This window comes from Electrophorus electricus, chromosome 7 (assembly GCF_013358815.1).
Source record: "Electrophorus electricus isolate fEleEle1 chromosome 7, fEleEle1.pri, whole genome shotgun sequence".
NCBI classification, from domain to species: Eukaryota; Metazoa; Chordata; class Actinopteri; order Gymnotiformes; family Gymnotidae; genus Electrophorus; species Electrophorus electricus.
Window position 1 is genome coordinate 22,642,678 of NC_049541.1, and position 21,063 is coordinate 22,663,740.

The window sequence follows — 21,063 nt, forward strand, 5'->3', positions numbered from 1 at the left end:
CAATGTTCTTGTTTCTGCCCAGTCCCTGTCTGCCCCGTCATTGCGTTGGACCGATTTCTCTCCCACAGTATCTGTACTGTAGGTCTCTGACATGTCCTTATTATAAACAAATTATTAGGACAAACATTTTTCACCAACACCTCTGAACCACCTGACCTGCTTCTATGGGTCTTGTTGTGATGATTGTGACATGACCTAGAGAGGCATCTGATGAGGACTCCGCACCCTTTACCTTATGAGCCATTTGGAGAGCTCTGTTAAGTGCAAAGCTCTTAACTAAGTTTAGACCAAAGTGGTTTCATTCTGCTTTTTGACCTCCAGTGTGAGCATTCAAAGGACAGATGGAGCATGCTGTGAGCTTTGTTTAGCGAGTTAAATGCAGGGAATACTTGCTTGCTTTGTCAGTACAGTATGTTTATCTAGTGTCTTTGCACTGTCAAATTGCTTTTTAGTCATGTTTAAAAAATGCTTAGCCTATGCCTGCACTGATTTCATTGCTTAAAATGGATGTGCTTTGAAATGAACTTAGTTTGAGAATTTTGTTAGCTAACACTTCGTCAGATGTTATAGTATGTAACTGCTGGGTGCATCATCTCTATGTATGATTACATTAGCATGTTTGTTGCAGACTGCTAATCCATGTAAAACATTGTGACTTGACCTGTTTCTGCTGCTGATGACCTTGTTATGCTGTTACAGTGCTAGAGGTGATTTTCAGCGTACATGGTGGACCGTTTTGCCCTGCTAATTCGGCAAGCGTTATCAGACATTGCATTGCTACTTCTCAACACATTTGCTGACAGTATGGGCTGCCTGCTTTTCTAGGTCCTATAAAAAGATGTGATTTAAAATGCCAGTTGCCAGTTGGAGAGTGGTTTTGAAAGACAGCATACCAAGTTATTGGCTACAGGCCAAATATTTGTACAAATAGATTATTCAAAAGAATAAAACACCAATCTGTGCACTGTTTTCAAAAAGAACGCAAGTCAAAAATAATTCTATTCTCTTATTTATTTGTTTATTTATTTATTTATTTATTTATTTATTTATATTCTCTGAAGCAAAAGCCCCAAATGATGACACCATATAGGCCACAGAGTCAGGTGACTGGTGAGATGGTTGGAGTTTGCTTACTTTATAAGGTGTGATGGAGGAGATTGTCCAGTGTCTGAAAAGTCTAGCTCTTATTAGTATACATTTAATGTATGCGTGTACTATATGTGTAACACTGCATTGTATTCATGTTGTATTCTGTATTATGTTTTATATAAAAATAATACATGATTTATATGTATTAAATGTCGTGTTCAGTTGCCAGTGCATACATGTTAGTCTTTTCTGTATATACATTGCTCAGATTTTTGGAAGACTTACTGCATTTACAAAACAAATGCAGTATTTGTACATTTTCATGTATCCATAACACCTGTATAACTGGCATCACATCAAACAGCAATAAATAATCTACTGTTACTATGTGTTTTACTGTTACTATGTGTTCTACTGTACAATTCTTAAACATAAGTGCTTTAGTGCCTTACTTAACCACCATTTTTTTTTGCCTGACATCATTTAATAGACTTAATCTACAACCTCAGATGAGAAACATTTTTGTTAGAAATTTGACTTCTCAAAAGTCACCTTTTTAAAAAAATTCTACTTGATCCACAAATTGTGAATGACCGTGTTTGTGGGCATAGGATCGGCCTCCACCACACACTCCCCTGGCTTTCTCATCTTGCTCTTGAGAACCTTCTGAAGCTTCTGCCGTGTGAAAGCATAGAGGAGTGGGTGGAAGACAGTGGTTCCATAGGCCATTACCAAGAAGCCCAGTCGTAGACTGATGATGAAGTTGCTGTATCCTGCACTCAGAAAGATGGTGTTGGCCACAGTGATGGGAGTCCAGCACAGCAGAAATGTGGAGACAATGAGCAGAGACATTTTAAAGACCCTTTTTTGCCGTTTGCGTCGTTCTCTGTGCCGCTTGATGGCCCTTCGCAGGGCAATGATCACTGAGACAGATGTGCGCATAGCTAGTGGAGGATTCTGACCACCACTGCTCTGTGAGACATCTATGGGCTCCGTCTGTGGGGTAGTCATGGAGATGGTCTTTTTTGTCACTGATTTCTTTTTGGATGCCTTATGGAATCGAGTTCCTATATGGATGTTGAGTGTCTGAAGGATTTTGTAGTATGTAACCAGCATGACCACAACAGTGAAGAAGAAGATGGGAATCTGTGCTAGTAAGTGATAGTAAAGCTGGAGCTCTGTGGAGTCCTGGTTGTTGTCCATTTGAAATGTCTGGTTCCTCTCAAACCCTGCCTGGCTGAAGAAGCCGACTTCCATGAAGGGTACCAGGAAGCTAAGTAAGGACAGAGCCCAAATAAATCCCAGCAGTACCACTGTTCGTTCCATGGTTAGGACACGGTTTGCTGGACGTACAGAGATGTCATAGCGGCTCAGGGTAATGGCTAACACATTGGCAGCAGTTGCTATGCTGGCAAAGGATACGCATGCCTCGTGGAAGCAGTATACAAGTGCAGTGTCTTCCTCCAGTGGCAGCAACACAACTACAATGGTGAATGGGACACAGCCCACACACACGAGCACATCAAGCACATGCAGGTTCATAGTGACTATGCTGCTGACAGAGCTAACCAGGTTGGACTTCATGCAGTAGAGAGCCAACACAGTCAGGTTGCTGCTCAGACCAAGCACAATCTCTATCATTAGAAAACTTGTCAGGGTCACCTGGAAGCTGATGGGATAAGTAGTGAGCAGGTTCATTCCAAAGGGGTTGAATGGTTCAGCGTTGTCAAGGACTGTGTTGTTGTTGTTCATGATGACTTATGTATGCTTTGTTCTGTAGAGAAAGCCAAGGGTTTATTTAATGGTTAGACAAGTAGAGATTCATTGTCTTTCCCTCTTTGGACATGCATCTATTTTTGTTTTTTGTTTCCCCCCCATCTCAGTTCAGCTTATATACGTCAGTCCTCAATGTTTTGTAACCTGTTGGGTTAACCTTAACCCAGCTGAAAGTTAGTCACAATCACAGCTGTCAGTTCAGCTCATACTGAATCCTTTACAGTGACTGTATATCCAAAAGTTAAAGGAGGGCACTTTATTGTTTTTAACTTGTAAAATCCTGCTTTGAACTACATCAGTTATGGAAATATTTACTACCAAAATTGTTCCACTAGTTACCTGTGATGAACTTGTATACCAAATGCAACTAAATAGCTGGTATATAAAGGTTTCATATGCTAACCATTTTATCTCTTTTGTCTTCTGGCTCTGTGGCATAATAGATGTGTGCTTCCTTAATGTTTTGGGGCAACCAGTACAGAGGCTAACGGATCCAGGGATCTGAAGATTGCCTCAGCTATAGCTGCCTTCAGGCCATGCTGTTTTAATATAAAAACCAGTTCAGGACTAGGTAACCGCCTGATGTCTGCCTAAACACCACTTTGTTTGGCTTTATCCTTATTTTGAGGTACTTGAAAATCCAAGCATCTTCAGACTTACAATTTGTATTCCTGTGCACAAGAATCTGTAGGAGGATGTGAGAGATGAAGACACACACTGCTGTTCCTTCTCAAAGCGTGGGATGCGTTTTTGCATTATAATATCCACGTGATCTTGACATAAAAGCTGTCTTGTTTTCAGCGTTTTCTTTAGCTTTTTGTTCTTTGTGTTAGCTAAATGACAATGTCCTGTGTATTGTAAGGCTTGTGATCCTTAAACAGAATTCATCTCATCTAAATGAGAGAGCTCAGATTAGGTGTTCCCATACTGGGCATCTTGCCGTACGTTTTTGTCTTTGTGTTCAGGGACTGAATCATATTCCACCTCCTGTAATCCACATCTAGGGTTATGGATAGGGTTACCCACATTTAGCTTCAGTAGGATGAGGAGGGTGTAATCTCAAAGTCACAGGCTTTTATTTTGAACCAGAAGGCAGGGCTAATTAATTTCAGCATGGTTTACATATGTGTTAACCACCCTCAAGATTCACAGAATCTGATTCACAGAAAATGGCAGCTCCTTCTCCATGAATTCAGACGTTGATTTCTAGAAAACACAAAGAACAAGTTAGTGTATGCCTAATCCTAGCAATCTGTTGTGGATGTCACACCAAGTCACAACCTTTTTGGCTGACAGGTCATTCTATTATATCGGTGACATTTTTTGGAGACCTATCGATTTGATTTTTATTTTATTTTTTTAAGGAAAATCTGTTTTACATAACTCCAGTTCAACTAATTTGTAATTTAGCAGAAAGTTACTTATATTCATTAAACCCAGGTGCATCATAATAATTGGAGAATTGCTAGTCATAACAGGATACTGGTTGTTTTATCCTAATCCAACAATAGACTTGGTGAGTGTTTGAGTTCCTAACCCTTTTCTTTGAAGGTAATGAACCATATGCAAGAACAATTTCATGGCCTTATCCCAAATTTGATGCCCTCAAAATATCTCTGAGGGTGGTTAACCTTAGGTTTGGTGAAAGCACTTTACCCAGTGTTGTTCATCAGAATGTTGAAAGTAAGAAGGACAACGCTCCTCCTCTCAAAGACCAGAGTGGTACTTATGAATGAATTCATCAATGAAATACAGCAGGTTTGGTTCATTTTGAAATTAGATTATAAAATGGAAAAAGAAAATTTATATTCAAGATAAAAAATAGATAAATAAAATAATGAAATGGACACATCCCATTAATCAGTACATGGCTAATTCTTTTGTAACATAAAATAGAATGTAGCTTTAGTCACAGGTTAAGAATTTATCTGTTCTTATGAGCTTGCATAAGGCCCATTGTTTTATTTTGATACCACAACTGTTACACACATCTAGATATTTACATAATACTGCAAAAGAACCAGAGGATCTATGTAAAATACTTTTTTTTTGTTTGTTTGTTTTTTTTAATACAGCACAGGTAGATTTAATCTTTTCCACTATGTGGGATGTTAATATAAAGACTTCATGTCTAGCTATATAAATAAATGCAATTACATTGTATGTAAAACATGCTGTTTTAAAGATATTTCTGTCCTAATCCCTGGTTTTCTCCTGTGTTCCTTAGCTTCATGCTGAAATCCATGGCTTTAGAATTTTTCGGGTCTATCTATAAAATTCCATGCCATATTCCTTTACTTTACCATCCAGGAGAGATTTGTACCTTGTCTAAATGCACAGAAGGCTTGAGCTCTTGACTCTGTTGAGTTGTTTGAAGAGAGCCTTGGCAGAAGCTTGGATATGCGTCTCCTCTCTCTCGCATCTCCCATCAGTCGATGTAGAAATGTTTAAAACTGAGTCGTGTATCAGATGCAGAGAATCGTGCTTTTCTTCTCTTCATCACTTGCCTGTTTCCCTCTGTCTGCTCCAAGCGTTCTATATCAGTCTTACCTACGCCTGTCTCCTCAGTCCAGCTCCTCCCTCTCTCCTCCTTCATCACCCTCCTCTGCTCGCTTATTTGTCTTTTGTAACATATTTAACCCTTTCGAGACTGGCCACACAGCAGTGCCCTTTGCTGGAGTTGCTCTTTAGACAGAGCTGGTATCTGCTCTAAATGGAAGACAATAAAATGAAGTAGACTCTATGAAAACACCCCAACATTTTGGCAGAACTCTTGTTTTTATATGGTAAACACTGGGATAAAGTAGTACAATGCAGAGAGCCAAAGATGTCTGTGGGTGGTGTTGATTTTTTGTTTGTTTGTTTTTTGTTTTTTGTTTGTTTTTTGTTTTTTACATTATTGCCATGCTGTGTTTCATCACAAAATGTCTCCCTAGGTTTAGTGTTCAGGTGAAATTTACATCAGCCAAGCATTGGTTGAATTTAGGATTACTGGATAGATATGGTAAACCATCAGTGTTTTAAGAATGAAAATATACATTGCATGAAAATTATCAGCTTGAAAATTTTGAAACTCTCAACTCAAAATATGTGGCCATTTCATGAAATATACCAGGAAAAATGTAAGGAAGGTGAAATGAATTTGTAAATTGTTTAATATGCAGTTCAGTCATTTAAGTTAAAATCAAACATCATTTAAAGCATATAATACATAGTAAAACAATGTGACTTGTGAAAGATATTCTTAAATATATTGAGACATTTGGTTTACAAATAATGCATTTATTTGTAAATAATGCATTTTCATACTCAGACAAATGTGCTTTTCCCAGTAATATGTTTTACATATTTTATTCCACATTCCTTTTAAATAAAGGATAAATGAATTAATCCTTTGGCAAATTAGTAGTTCAGTATCCATTCATGCCTTTTAAAATTGTAAAAATTGTAAAAAGCACTGCGATGATTAGCTATGGTAGGTCTGATTGCTGTAGGTCTGATCGCCTTTGCAGGGAAAAAAGGGCTGGTCCCTGATTCACTAAAACCTTTAAAACTTCACTTAACCATTAAAAACCACAAGCAGCACAGATATCAGGAAGTTCTTATTTCAGTGTACATCAAGTTCAGAAAGCTTTTACTGATGTGTCCGGGAAGCATATCAATAGAATTACAGCCGTTGGCAATTACTTTTGGCAAATGGAAGTTTTAAAATATGTTTTAAAAGTCTGTGAGTGAAATAACATCTAGTAACATGCTAAAATTCTGTTAGATATATTATGACTGAGCCATGTTAGATAGATTTGTCCCCATTATCCTTTTATAAATCCCTCTCTGTAGTCTTGTATGTAAATTGGCAAAGAAACAAAACCTGAAATCAAAAGAACAAGGACTATTGTAAAATGTAGGTTGTTTTGATGTCTCCTAGACTACTTGTCTCAGGGGGTGGATCTGTCTGGCATTGATGTCATAGAGAACGACCTGCTGTTCATCAGCCGTGCACGTCTGGAGGTAGAGAACCAGGCCAAAAGACTGCTTGAGCAGAGCATGGAGATTCAGGTAAGAACACACTCACTTATGACTCACCTTAACTAACCTGCTTGAAACCTTGGAAATTGCTCTGCAATGCACTTGGTTGCATGTCAAAAATGCACATTTGTGTTGTGGCCTAGAGAACCCTTCCTGATTTCATCTATATGAAACTATGAAATGTACTGGTTCCCCTGGACTCAGGTATGTTTTGAAGTTTTTTAAGGACATCTCATGCACATCCAAAGATATGATGTGGAAATGTATCTACCAGAAATGAAAAGGAAGAAATAAGGTCCTATCAGTGCGAAGAATCCATACAGATGTCCAATGCATGCTACAGTGTTATTAATTAATGTTTGTCCCTAATGTCTGGCTGATACACTCAGGATATTAAAGATGTGCACACTCTTAGTATAAGGTCATCTCTGCTCTTCTGAGCCCAGCTAAGGAACAACTGTCAACATTTGATCAAGGCTGTGTTTTCCTGCACATTTTTAATAACGTCCATCACTAACTTGCTAAAATAACCCTCCCTTCACCATGGTGTCATACTTTTAGAGGCTACTGTTAAAATTAGCAGCTTACCTTGACTTGTAGTCTCAAGGTGAATGATTGGTATACACCACACACACAGACACACATTACATACATAGTGATTTGTGGACTCTTTCAATATAAAATTGATTCAATTAAGAATTCAACCTATAATTAAGAATGTTCAAGTGATATTGAAAATCTGTGTTACCTGAGCAGCTATTTATTGGTATATTTTCCAGATGTGCCAGTTTGTCTCATCTTTAATCTAAAACCCTGTTTGGACGGGTTTTACAGGGGGAAGTGGGGTAAAAAAACAACAACACAAAAACAGGTTTCAGTGTGTACAGCAGTAATAATTCGGGTTTCAGTGTGTACAGCAGTAATAATTCAGGTTTCAGTGTGTACTTGTCTTTGTAATCATCTAACTCTTGGCTGTTCTCTGTCTGTTGTGACCACAGAACCCATCCCAGGTGGGCACAGCACTGCAGGTGTTCTATAACCTGGGCAGTCTGAGGGAGACTGTCAACAGTGTGGTGGAGGGGTACAAATCATTCGTCCAGGACAGTGTAACCAGCGCCCTTGACATTAAAGTCCTCACTCAACCTACAAACAATAGAGGTTGGTTTTTTTTCCTGGTGGCGTGGGTGGGTTAATTCCTGGCTTAATGTAACATGATAGAAATCAAAACATGAGATTAAATTACAGGGACAGCACACATCAAAGGCATATCATATATTTCTATACATCATATATATGATATGAACATTTTATACACGCATACATACATACATACATACATACACACACATTTTATATATATATATATATATATATATATATATATATATATATATATATATAAATATATATATATATATATATATATAAAATGTGTGTGTGTGTGTGTGTGTGTGTGTGTGTGTGTGTGTGTGTGTGTGTGTGTGTGTGTGTGTATGCATATATATATATATATATATGGGGTTCTGTAATGTGCACAGTGACTGGTGTGCAGTTCTGTGAAGACAGCAGATTCAATGTGTCCTTGGCAGATTGTGGAACAAAAATATTGGTGTTGTCACTGGACTTCATATACATCACAGTGTGGTGTTGTATCAGATGATGGCATGGCATTTTTTTTAAATACGTGATGGGCCGTGCATGTCAGACTTGGGCTTCTGCCCCGACTCTTAACTTCTCACGTGCTGTCAATGTATTAAAACCTCTTTTTCCAGTGTAAATTTACACTTTGAAAGGTCATCCCTCCTGGGCACTCTGCGATATTTTGATGATTTTTGTTATACATTCCTTTTTTGATCTTGTGACTGCTTTTGACTGTGGATCAGTTCATGTTATATTTTGTGTGTGTGTGTGTGTGAGAGAATGTATTGTATGTGATTTTATATACTGTACATATACTGTACATAGGTGCTCCAGGGAGGGCAGTAATGCCTACTCCAGGAAACACTGCTACTTTCCGTGCTGCCCTTTGGACTAACCTGGAGAAACTGATGGACCAGATATATGTTGCCTGCAGTCAGGTAGGACAGGAAAAAATGCAATTAAAGTATTTAAATAGTTAGTGTTAGTGCAGCTAGTACAACATATTGTGCAAGCCATGATACAGAGGATATTGACCTGACATTTCATGATGTCTCTTACCCTAACCTTAATCTTTTCTCTCAATGTACAGGTACAGCACCTTCAGAGGGTCCTGACCAAAAAGAGGGACCCTGTCACACACGTGTGTTTCATTGATGAGATCATTAAGGTATAAAAAGAAGTATACCTATAATATTTGTGTGTGTTTCACCTTTACATGCAGTGATCTGGTAGCATGGCACGTATTGTGCTGCTTCAGGCACATTAGCGGAAAATGACATCACACTTGTGGCTCTATAGATGACTTTTTGTGATTAACTTCTTTCCCACACACACAGCCATTGTAATACATTGTAGTAGAGGTTTACACATTATTAAGAATTAAAATGCTAAAATCTCAATTTGATTAATACTGAATATACTGATTAATATTGATTAATACTAAATATAAAAAGACAATAAATTAAGAATTATATAAATATGTGCATTGTAGTGCTAAAGGACTGCGCTGAAGGTCTGGTTAAATAAGAAAGTTTTAGTTCAGATTTAAAAACATTTTACTTTTAAGACTAACTGATTAGTTCCTGCTGATCTAAGCGTACTGCTTGGCTCATATTGCTGCAGCATGTCAGGTAGATACGCTGGTCCTACACCATTATGTGACATATAGACCAGTAATAGTACCTTTAAAGTCAGCTCTGTAACATACTGGTAGGTAGTGTAAGGTCTTAAGAATGGGGTGACATGTCCTCATCCTCTTAGTCAGAACTCTGAGTCAAATGAAGCTGTTTGTCTTTTTTGGTGAGTCCTGTTACGAGGCCTTTACAGTAATTAGCCCTGCTAAAAATAAAAGCATGAATGAGTCAACACGGGTCACCAGTTCTCTTTCAGGAAAATGTATTTTCTATTTCCAGAAAGTAATTTGTGCCTTATAGGTAGAAACTGAACCATTCTAATAGTTCACTGAGAGTCCAACCCACCTCTCACATCTGTTTATAACAATTTTATGAACAGTGCTATGAAAGGCAGCACTGAGATCGAACAGTAGTAAAACTGTTATCTACCCAGTATTTAAACTAAAGTCAAACTACCTTAACTAGGGCAGTCTTGGTCCTATGAGTAGGCCCAAATCCTAATTTCAATTTTGTCTACACAGCTATTAAAGGACAGAAAACCAATAAGTTGCCTGAAGACAGTTTTCTCACGATTTTCCCAGTAAAAGGTAGATTTGAATTGGGTCTAATATTACTTAACAGACTTGCTTCCATATTTTTCTTTTTTTTCTTTCTACATAATAGCAGTTTTTTTATGTGTTGGGGGAAAAACACCACACATCAGTGAGGTGTTTACTGTCTTGAGTTTTACTGTGGTTACTGTCGATTGCTAGTGACAAACACATTCTTTAAAAAGCTGATGGCTAAAGTGTGAGGCTACATGTGAATAGTTTGAGGTTACTCATTGTATTAAATAGAATTTCCTTGTTAATAGCACTAAACTGGGACATTTTAACTTTACGTGGTGATGGAGAGGATACAGGCTCATTGCTGGATATAGACGCCTAATGCCTTGTATGCTATTGTAGAAAAAATGCTGCAAACTCGCTTAGTTAATACTAGTATAGGGGGCATATGTGTGTATGCGTACCACCTGCATTAGGGTAGATTTTCTTCATCGCGCTTTATATCTGCACTACAGTAGCATTTCTCCATGGTGTTTTCTTGTGGCATTGGCTGGTTTAAACTCTAACCTGTGCAGACCCAACAATCATCTAATCAACAAAAAATACCTGCAAAGGTTTCCTAAGCCTTTAAATGGTCCCTCAGTCTGGTTGAGTAGGCTACACAATCATGGGGAAGACTGCTGACTTGAGAGATGTCTAGCTGGCTGTTCACAGAGTGCTGTATCCAAGCATATAAATGGAAAGTTGAGTGGAAGGAAAGTGTTGTAGATAAAAAGTGCACAAGCAACAGGGATAGCCGCAGCCTTGAAAGGATCGTCAAGAAAAGGCGATTCAAGAATTTGGGGGAGATTCACAAGGAGTGGACTGCTGCGAGAGTAGGTGCTTCAAGAGCCACCACACACAGACATATCCAGGACGTGGCCTACGACTGTTGCATTCCTTGTGTCAAGCCACTGATGACTCAGAGACAACGTCAGAAGTGTCTTACCTGGGCCAAGGAGACAAAGGACTGGACTGTAGCTCAGTGGTCCAAAGTCCTGTTTTCAGATGACAGTACGTTTTGCATTTCATTTGGAAATCAAGGTCCCAGAGTGTGGAGGAAGAGTGGAGAGGCACACAATCCAAGCTGCTTGAGGTCCAGTGTGAAGTTTCCACAATCAGTGATGGTTTGGGGAGCTGTGTCATCTGCTGGTGTTGGTCCACTGTGTTATATCAAGTCCAAAGTCGGCACAGCCATCTACCAGGACATTTTAGAGCACTTCATGCTTCCCTCTGCTGACGAGCTTTATGGAGATGCGGATTTCATTTTCCAGCAGGACTTGGCACCTGCCCACACTGCCAAAAGTACCAATACCTGGTATAATAAACACAGTATCGCTGTGTTTGATTGGCTAGCAAACTCACCTGACCTAAAAACCTCATAAAGGTTGAGGCAGTCAGCTGCCACTCACTAATTAATGGCAACCGGCTCCATCTGTCAAGGGGCCTATTTAAAGGCTCCTCTTCAAGCTTAGTTTCTAAATTGTCCCTGCTCTAATTTCTGAGTACCCCTCTTAATTAGTTAATGTAGTGCACTCTAGTCCCGCAGCCCTCATGGTCTGGGATTATGCCTCTTTATGTATTTGTGTCCACCCAAGCCTCTGTTTGTGGGGCAGTGGGGAGCACTCATCCTAGGTCCATCACATCCAGAATTTGTATCTGCCTCTGGGCCACTTCAGCATTCTGTATTCTATGTCTGTTTCTGTTAAATATAAAACAGTTCATTAATTTGTCGTGCTTTGAAGTACATCATTACTTTATTCATATATTGTGTCTTTTGGAAGCCATGTGAGTGGACAAAATGTGCTTAGCATGTCACCTGGCCTGTAGTGCACTTGAGGGTCTGGATGAGGGTTGGGGGGGGGGAACTCCTGTGTCACCCTCCAGTATTGCATGTATGCATGCGTACATGAATGCGAGTGTATGTGCATGTGCAGGGGGTGCTTTGATTGTTTTTTGAGGATTTGTGTTAAAACCACTATTACCTTCTGTCTTTCTCTTCTTATGAAGGATGGAAAACCAGACATATTGTATGTTTTCTGGAATGCAGTCACACGTATGTTGTCTGTGGAACTCCAGAAAGCTACAGAAGGTAAGTGACAATTTATGTGCCTCTTTGGACTTTTCTGCCCTGCTATTCAGGTCAATTACCTAAATCAGTTGTTGTATGTAAATGGATGAATTTATTTGTATCCAGACCTCTGTGGAATCACGGTGGCCTTTCATCTTCCCCCTGGTGTGTTCAGATTCACTTTCAGGTCTTACTTTACTTTGCTTTCAGGTCTTACTTTACTGTTGCCAAAGTTAACCAAGCGTCTCATTTCACTTATACTTAGCAATATACACCAGTCAGCTACAACATTACAACTAATATTTTGTAGCCCCCTGCCAAAGCAGCTCTGACCCATCAAGGTATGGACTCCATGTGTCCTATGAAAGTGTCTTGTAATATATGTCACCAATATGTTGGCAACAGTTGTGAGGTTGGGCTTTAGTGGATCGGCTTGGTTAGATTGAGATTAGGGGAATTTGGAAGCCAAGTCAATACCTCGAGCTCTCTTGGCTTTTCCTCAAACCATTCCTTAACAATTTTTGCTGTGTGGTAGGGCATTTTATCTTCCTAAAATGGGCTACTGCCATTGGGGAATACTGTTGCCCTGAAGGGGTATACTTGGTGTCCAACAATGTTGAAATAGGTGGTATGTATCAAAATAATATCCACATGAATGCCAGACCCAAGGGTATCCAAGAGAACATTTCCCAGACCATCATACTGCTCTTGCTGGCTTGCCTTCTTCCTATAGTGCATCCTGGTGCCATCTCTTCACCAGATGAGTGACACGCACACATTTAGCAGTGAACAGGGGTGAATATAGGCACTCTGACCAGTCTGTGGTTGCAGACAGGCTGGCCTTTACTCCTCACTATCAGTCGTCTTAGTCATGAGCATTAACTAGGTAAGCCATGCTCTGCTGTCATTTATCTTGTAGCAATGAATAAATATCACTATTTCCAAAAATTGGGCACAGGTGCTTCAAGACTGGGAAGACTGGAATGATAAAATAACCTGATTTGGAACTTAAAGGTGTATTCATGAAAAGGTTTAGTTGTTTATTAGCAAGGATGTGTCAAGGTTCACCAATGTGCGGAAAACAAACTGTTCCATCAGTCCAGTAGTTTAAGAACAACATTTTTCATTTGCAAAGAATTTAGGGATTTTACCATCTATGTCCTAACCTTATGAAAACTTTCAGAAAATTCAGAGAAATAGAATAAGGGCAATTCAAAAACAATGAATTCACATGACCTTTGATCCCTCAAATGGCACAGCATTAAAAAAAAAACTAAAACTCAGAAAACCCTTACACACCCTAAACAGTAAACACAAAAGTTTACAAAAGCAACATTCAATCTTCTATTTATTCTTCTCTCACTACTTTTGGGAAATTTGTGATTTTTCTTGCTTTTATAGGAGACAGAATACCAGCTAGTATATTACTGTGTATACTACAGAATGCTAACTTGGGTTTTACTGTAAAGCCAAAAGATAAAGCTTGAGTGTGTCTGTGATAGTTGGTTAGATGAGCTGGATGAAAGTGACTGTGATGGTTTGTTATGGGTAAATATGTAAATTGTGCTGCCAAATCTATTACACAACCTTGCTAGATAGTACATTTTACATAGTAAAATAGTAATAAAGGAAAATAAAACATGTCTATTATAGTGGTTATGTTTATTATGCAAGTGATGATGCTTTTAGCACTTTTCAGGAAAGTTTTTTTGTTTTTGTTTTTTTTTTTCCAATGAATGAGTGTGACTCTAGCACCCTTCAGACTGATGATCTCCATTATATGGTTTTCAAACAAATAAACCAAAACCATAAAAATCAAGCAGAATTGCCTGCAGCAGTGATCCTTTTAGCAGAGCCTTAGCATTGGTGACACGCTTTGAAATAAATCTTACCACTCAAAAGCAACGAGAGCTCATTTAGGCTCTTTCTTCATTGTTTTGCCATCTATGAACTTGTGTTGGGTTGGAGGTGCTCCCCATCTTACCCCATGCTTAGTGCCAGGATATTTGTAAGAGAATGTCAGAAATAGAAAATGAGAAATCAAGTGTCAAGAGCTCATTTAGATGTAACTGCATACGTCCTTTCCCGTTGACTTCATTCACACATGACCAACCAGCTAAAATCATATTTCTGCAGTTAAATAGGTCTTCATGCTCTCAAACATGTAGACCCTCTAAACCTAATTGAAATCATTTCTATGAACAGATGTTCAAATGGAATGGACATAATTCACACCCCCTTTCTTGTAGCATCCACGTTTCTGAAGCAAGCCCTAGAGGGAGAATATCCCAAACTCCTTAGGCTGTATAATGATTTGTGGAAGCGGCTGCAGCAGTACAGTACCAACATACAGGGGGCGCTGGGGAGCAGTAGCTCGGGCCTCGACCTGGATCTCACCGGATCTGAATCTGACACTCAGGATCTCTTCACAAGAATTAAACAGGATTATGAGTGAGTCTGAGTCTGAATCTGAGATGATTGTATGACCCCTGAGATAAACAGTACTGGACTAGATTGTTTTCCCCTAAAAAGCTGATTGAACTGTGAATAAATCTGAATGCACTCAGTCTTTTGTTTTTATGAAAGTTATTAAAACAATGTTAAGATAACAACCTCTCTTTGTCTCCCTATATTAAAAAGATTAATGTGGAGATCAGACCATTTTACTTCTATGACTTTCATCTTTATAATGGTTCTTGTTTTCTTCACACAGTCCAGAGAAAGCCCTGAAGAGCTCTCTTCAGCCATATGAAGCAGCCTACCTATCCAAATCACTTTCTCGTCTGTTTGACCCCATCAACTTGGTGTTCCCACAGGGGGGGCAGAGCCCTCCTTCTACTGATGAGATGGAGAGCATCATTAAAACCATTGGCAGGTTTGTGTCCCCATTACACATTTGAGTGTTGCAGCCATTGTTGTAAGTACTATTAACTATTAATTGCTAGAATTTTCCAGAAATTTGATTTATACCTGTGTCTGTCCAGCCTTCATCTGTCTAGCAATGGTTCTAACAGGAAACATTACTTGTTAATGCCTATAATTATATGAGATACTTGAGGAAATTTGTCACTCGGTGTGAATTCACTCTAAAGGTTTATATAATGTAAATTGAGCCCTTAAATTGGAATCATGCAATGAGACTGTACTTAAAACCTGAAGCAGTTTTGGGAGATTAAGTGTAACAGGTTGCACGCAGTGCTGTGGGCCACCACCAGAGGGAGGCTACAAGCTGGGAATTGATCAGTGTTCGTCAGTCTGATCTCCCATAAGTGACTTCCCCACTATATAACAGCTCCACAAAGGTCACTCTTTGCAAAGTCCTGTGGTGTGCTGCAAGTACCCTAATTTCACTGGTAATCTGTATTTCTCCAGTTGTCTTTTCTGTCCAGTTCGATGAAGGACAGTCTTCCTTGTGCTTGTCTAAAGTGTCTCCCCTCTCTTTCAGTTGTGTGTCTTGGTCTCAGTTGTTTGTCCTGTCCCACCCATAGAGTGGTGAACAGAGCCTGGATCCTTGAGTCGAGCAGACTTGAGTTTGTGCCCCAGACTGCACAAGTATACTGGCGCTTTGCTCCATTCCTTTATTTTAGTTAGGAGTGGCTAGAGGTTTGCTCAACTGTAAATCTATCCCATCTGGTTGGGTGAGCTCTCTCCCTCCACTATGTTTCCATTAAGCACTCACCATACTCTCTCTTCCTAAGTGCAGAGTCCCCCTAACGCTCACTGTACTGTAGTACTGTGTTCTCTTAGTCCTCTACTCCTTCAGTTCAAACCCTCTTACTGCTGCCTGGTTCTTTTTCAGTTTTGCCTCTTTTCCCTGCTCCATCTCATCTGCATTTGGGTCTATCTAGAAGGTCCTACCCTCCTAGAGTGTCCACCAGGGTTGCAGGCTGTCAGGGTGCTTCACCTGATTAAGATGACAGCCCTGCTGTCCCATTACATTAAGATTATTAAAAGGTTGTTTTAGATGTGAAATTTGTTTCGCAGTCATTCCTTTGTTAATAAAGGATTCTTACAGAGGGAAGTATGGTGACAGGTTTCACCGGGTTAAATATTCTGACAGTGTGATTTGTGGCTGTGATTTTTACCCTAAACCTAAATGTTTGTCATCTTCCAGTGAGCTCAGTGTAGGACTGGTAGATCCGGGACTGACTGTTGCTGTGGCCAAGAATGTTGCAAAGACAGTGCAGCTCTTCTGCGTGAAATCTGAGCAGCTGGTAAGAGTAAAATGATGACACTGTAAATATGTAAATGTCCTGTGTGTGACGCTATGTACTCTGTCCTACCAATCATCTCAATCACAAACGTCCAGCGCCGGAGAGCAGAGGACGGGCTTGCCCAGTAAATATATCTTAAAAAATACATTCTATGATTCTACACTTCTGCTTTTAAACATTTTGTGAACTTGGATGTGGATGCACTTAGATGGTTTGTGCACTGGAGCAGAGCTCCAGTGAATCTGGTTTATAGGAAGCATAGATTAACTTCAGAGCTTTAATTTAATGGAACTGTAAACATTTTCTAACAGTCTTCAAAATTAATGTAAATGTGCAATCTGATAAACTGCATTCATTGAACAGGCACACCCTGTAATGTTTTTCCTGCTGTAATGTTACATTCAAAGTAATTTAATAGATTTCTGTCTAATGGATATTTAAAGTTTACATACTCAGATAAAATCAGATAAATCACTACTTATTTCACTCTTTTATTTTTATTTTTCTCTCCCTCTCAGCTCTGTACACAGGGTGATGCCAGTCAGGTGATTGGGCCTTTGACAGAGGGTCAGAGGAGGAATATAGCAGTGGTGAATTCTCTATATCGACTGCAGCAGTCTGTGGCTAAAGTGAGTACCATGCAGTGATTATAGGCCTGTGAAAGCTTAAGCCATTCAAGCCCCACTAGCTACAATGGTTTGAATACCAGCGTGTTGAGAGCTGCAATAATATCTTGTCCCAAATCTCACTTTTGTAGAGAGTTAATCGAATTCAAGTAAAATGCTTTTTCAGCCAAAATACATGGTCTCCAAAAGAAATACTTAAGCACAATCAAAGGAAGTAATTAAAAAAATTAGCAATCAATGACAGTTGTAATCCCCCAGTTAAGGTAGCGATTTGGTGTTTCCGCTATATCACTAGAACAAAATTCCAAGAAAGTGGTTGCTTGAGCAGCAACATGTTGGAGAGTGAGCACTGGCCATGAATATTGATAGAGGTGTGAAGGAGGTGATTTGAAATTGATAGCAGATGTAGGTTTTGAAAGGAAGAAACTGAAGTACACAGACTTGAAATATGTGTCGAGGTAGGTATTAGACCAGTAAAGGTAGGTGTTGGGGGATTTGTAGCTAAGTCTGCCACATCCTTGCTTGTACAGTTTGGTTTTAGATATAATCTAATGGTATCTTTAAAGGAGCTATCAGAAGTAACTGAAAGGGCAAGTCAGTGGTTGAGGATATGGAGAACACAGACTAGTTGAGGAAATGCACTGTAAATGTCTAATGGCATAGGTGTTGGGTATGTTGGGAACATGAGGGACTGGGTAGGTGAGTGGGTTGTTGTGTTGTCATTGTATAATGTGGTAGATCCAGATAGAACTGGTGACACCAAGCATGCATTAACCTCTATTGTACATTTACAATTTTAAGCTCATTTTAAAACAATTTGTCCTACAATTTAACATAAATGATCTGAAGTTATATGTATAGCACAATGATCATTTAAGATTCAAACTGAAGTACACACTTGGGCCAAGACATTCATTCTCATCCAGACCCCCCCCCCCCCCCCCACCATCATCAAAATTAAAAAACAAAAGCACCTTTATTTTTGGGGTTTTCAATATATATATATGTGGATGCTGGAAGGCTCTATATTTCCTGATTCACTGGGGTCTTGTCAGACAATGTAAACAGTTTTGAGCACATACATGATGGTATTCAGGAGCTACACAGCATTTTCTACTAGGTATTTTCTAGTCCTTTGCAATGCATCCCAAAACCTCTCAAAATACATCAAGTGTACAAGATGGGTAATGTTCAGCAATTTGCTGAGCCATATTAGCTTCATTGCTATTACGCCAAACGATGATGCTGGGGAAAATACTGTCCCAGTTCATAACTGCACCCAAACAACTCCAAACATTAGCCTCTTCTTTTCCATGATGTCCAAAAGTATAGATCAAATTATCCACACACACACACACACACACACGACTGCATCAGTTTTGCCAAACAGAGTCACACACATGCATTTAATGCAGTTAGCCTGCTTTGTCAGATGTTTACCATTCGGCTAGCCTAATTTATGGTTTAGACAGTAAATGAGCGCAGCAAACTGAAAACTTAACTGGAAATTGGTGTCATCAATTTAACTTTAGTGGGTTCTTCATTCTAGTTAATGAGTATTTAAGCATTTACCTTTTGTAATTTTATCTGAAGTGATGTTTATAGTAACACAGGAATGATTAGCATTATACAAGCCAATTAGTTACACATGAGTTATTTAGATATTGTAATGAGCCAATATACATAAATCACAGAAATGCACGGTATCAAATACTACCAGAATTTTACCTAATAAATGGTCAAATAAGAGAGAGGTGGGAGTAGAGAAAGAAGAAGCGATTTCTCCAAGTCCAGCTCCTGAGTCCACCAGCTCTGCTCCAGCTTCACTCTCAGCTCCTTTCCAACTCTACTCCAAAACCCCCAGGCCCAGACTTTTTTAGTTGACCAAGAACAGGGTTTGCCACCACTGACAAATGAAACCTAACCACATACTGGTATCACCGCCACCACAGGACAAAAATCAGGTATCACTGTAACTCACATCTTACATTTACAGAATTTAGCTGATGCTTTTATCCAAAAAAACTTACAATTATGACAACAACTTGAGTAATTGAGTTTAAGGGCCTTGCTCAGGCACCCCGACAGTGGCAACTCAGCAGTGGTGGGGCTTGAACCCACAACCTTCCAATTACAATTCAAGTACCTTAACCACTGAGCTACCACTGGTGGTAGAACAGCGATTTACGTGAATAACAACAGCATTTTTTCTTGGAATGTGTGCCTTAAGGAGTTCCTGCAAAAGTGCTGTGATGGGACCATCATGACAAATTCACTCTCGTCTCTGAGACCACACGTGTGCACAGCAGTGGGGAGTAGATGACAACAAGACTTCATAGACCAGAGCCTGGCCTACATTCTCCATAACGCTTGAATTGAGCGACCTCAAAAGAAACGAGCTGGCGATGCAACAGTAATGACTCCACGCTTTGATTAATGACGTGTAGATTAACGACATGTAGATTAATGCAGTACTTGAAAGTGCTTGAGAGCAGGTACAGGCGATGGCTCCGGGCACAGGATGACCGGCAGTGGGCAGCACCAACACCTGTGGAGTTAAATCACAAAATCACAAAAATTAAAAAGAGGGAGAACAAAAGTGGGCAAACAAGGTACAGGTGTATGCAGTGGGAGTGGGAGATTTGGAGCATGGCTGGTGGGAGCGTGTGTGTGACAAAGGTAATGTTATTTAAATGTTAAAACTACATAGGATTGTTACAGTCATCAAATAACACGGATGCTTCAAATACCCTAATTTATTCAAAACGTATGTACCTTTTGAGCAGTTAGAAACACATAGTACCAGGTTAACCAATGAATGATCAAAAGAATGAAATTTAAAAAAAATTACGTTTATGAATCATTTTGCATCAAAAAAACAGGACAATTAAAATCTACTCAGTTACTGGAGATATCTCACTTCTGAGCATATAGTTCTCAAATGTCTGCAGTGCAGTGGTTTGTTGACATCCCAATATAAATATATAAATAAATATAATAAAGTATAAATACTTCCTAATATTGACAAATCCCAGTTCCCTCCCCAAACCAGAAATGACATGAAGTACCAGTTGACCTGAGCAGTGAGTTAAAATAGATGTTCACACCCCACAACAGCCAGGTTTGCTTCTGCCTGCCTAAGCCTGTTTCTCAGAGTGGAGCTGGCAGAGTGTGCATGCAGATTTCCAGAGAGAGGAAACATGTGTGTCTCAGTACATCTAATATTTTTGCTCTCCTTGCTGACCTTTATCTCTTAAGGTGATATCCGGACTGGTAGCCTTCCCAGCAGCTGCAGGGCAAGCACTCACAGCATCTTTAGAGGTAATGCACACGCCTCACACAAGCACACTCCTGCACGCACACGCACACACACACACACACACACACACACACACACACACACAGACAGACAGAGACAGAGACAGAGGCTTTTGCCTTGGCCACCCCAGACCCTTGGCCTAAACCCTAGTGGTGGTATCACAGTTAAGCTGTTACTAGGGTTAGGGTTACTATTGCAGAAAATCAGCCCTGTGTGTGTATGTGCACACGTGTGTGTGTGTATGTATGTATGTATGTATGTATGTGTGTGTGTGTATGTATGTACACATACATATAAAATATGAGAGAGAGGGAGATATTCATAAAAGTCATATTTTAGTCTGTGCAGGCTCTGATGGGCAGTGCCGTCCAGCCGTTGTTGATGTCTGTGACGGACTCTGTGGAAGCCATCCTCATTACTATGCACCAGGAAGACTTCTCTGGGTAAATAGACGTGCAAACAGATCTCATGGCATGTCAGTATCATTTGTGCCTTTTTTGATTTGTGTGTGAGTCTAGCTGACATTTCTTTAGCTGCAACAGCTAGTGGTCTTTGAGTTTTGTGTTGTGGTCTGATTCTAGCAT

General features: G+C 39.5%; 2 protein-coding genes across 2 annotated transcripts in view; one reads left to right on the forward strand and one right to left on the reverse strand.

Moving 5' to 3' along the window:
- cog5 (component of oligomeric golgi complex 5) overlaps positions 1-21,063 on the forward strand; it is a 34,130-nt gene that overhangs the window by 7,083 nt on the left and 5,984 nt on the right. Inside the window, exons 8-18 of the mRNA XM_035527887.1 lie at positions 6,791-6,921; positions 7,890-8,049; positions 8,857-8,969; positions 9,122-9,199; positions 12,260-12,341; positions 14,570-14,771; positions 15,034-15,195; positions 16,435-16,534; positions 17,053-17,163; positions 20,419-20,481; positions 20,819-20,922. Coding sequence (XP_035383780.1) covers positions 6,791-6,921; positions 7,890-8,049; positions 8,857-8,969; positions 9,122-9,199; positions 12,260-12,341; positions 14,570-14,771; positions 15,034-15,195; positions 16,435-16,534; positions 17,053-17,163; positions 20,419-20,481; positions 20,819-20,922 — 1,306 coding nt within the window. The remainder of the gene's footprint in view (positions 1-6,790; positions 6,922-7,889; positions 8,050-8,856; positions 8,970-9,121; positions 9,200-12,259; positions 12,342-14,569; positions 14,772-15,033; positions 15,196-16,434; positions 16,535-17,052; positions 17,164-20,418; positions 20,482-20,818; positions 20,923-21,063) is intronic.
- On the reverse strand, positions 86-5,409 carry gpr22a (G protein-coupled receptor 22a). The gene is made up of 2 exons (XM_035527888.1): positions 5,189-5,409; positions 86-4,071 (listed from the first exon to the last, which is right to left on the reverse strand). Exon 2 carries the CDS (start codon positions 2,839-2,841, stop codon positions 1,657-1,659), a length of 1,185 nt encoding a protein of 394 aa, XP_035383781.1. The 5' UTR covers positions 2,842-4,071; positions 5,189-5,409; the 3' UTR covers positions 86-1,656.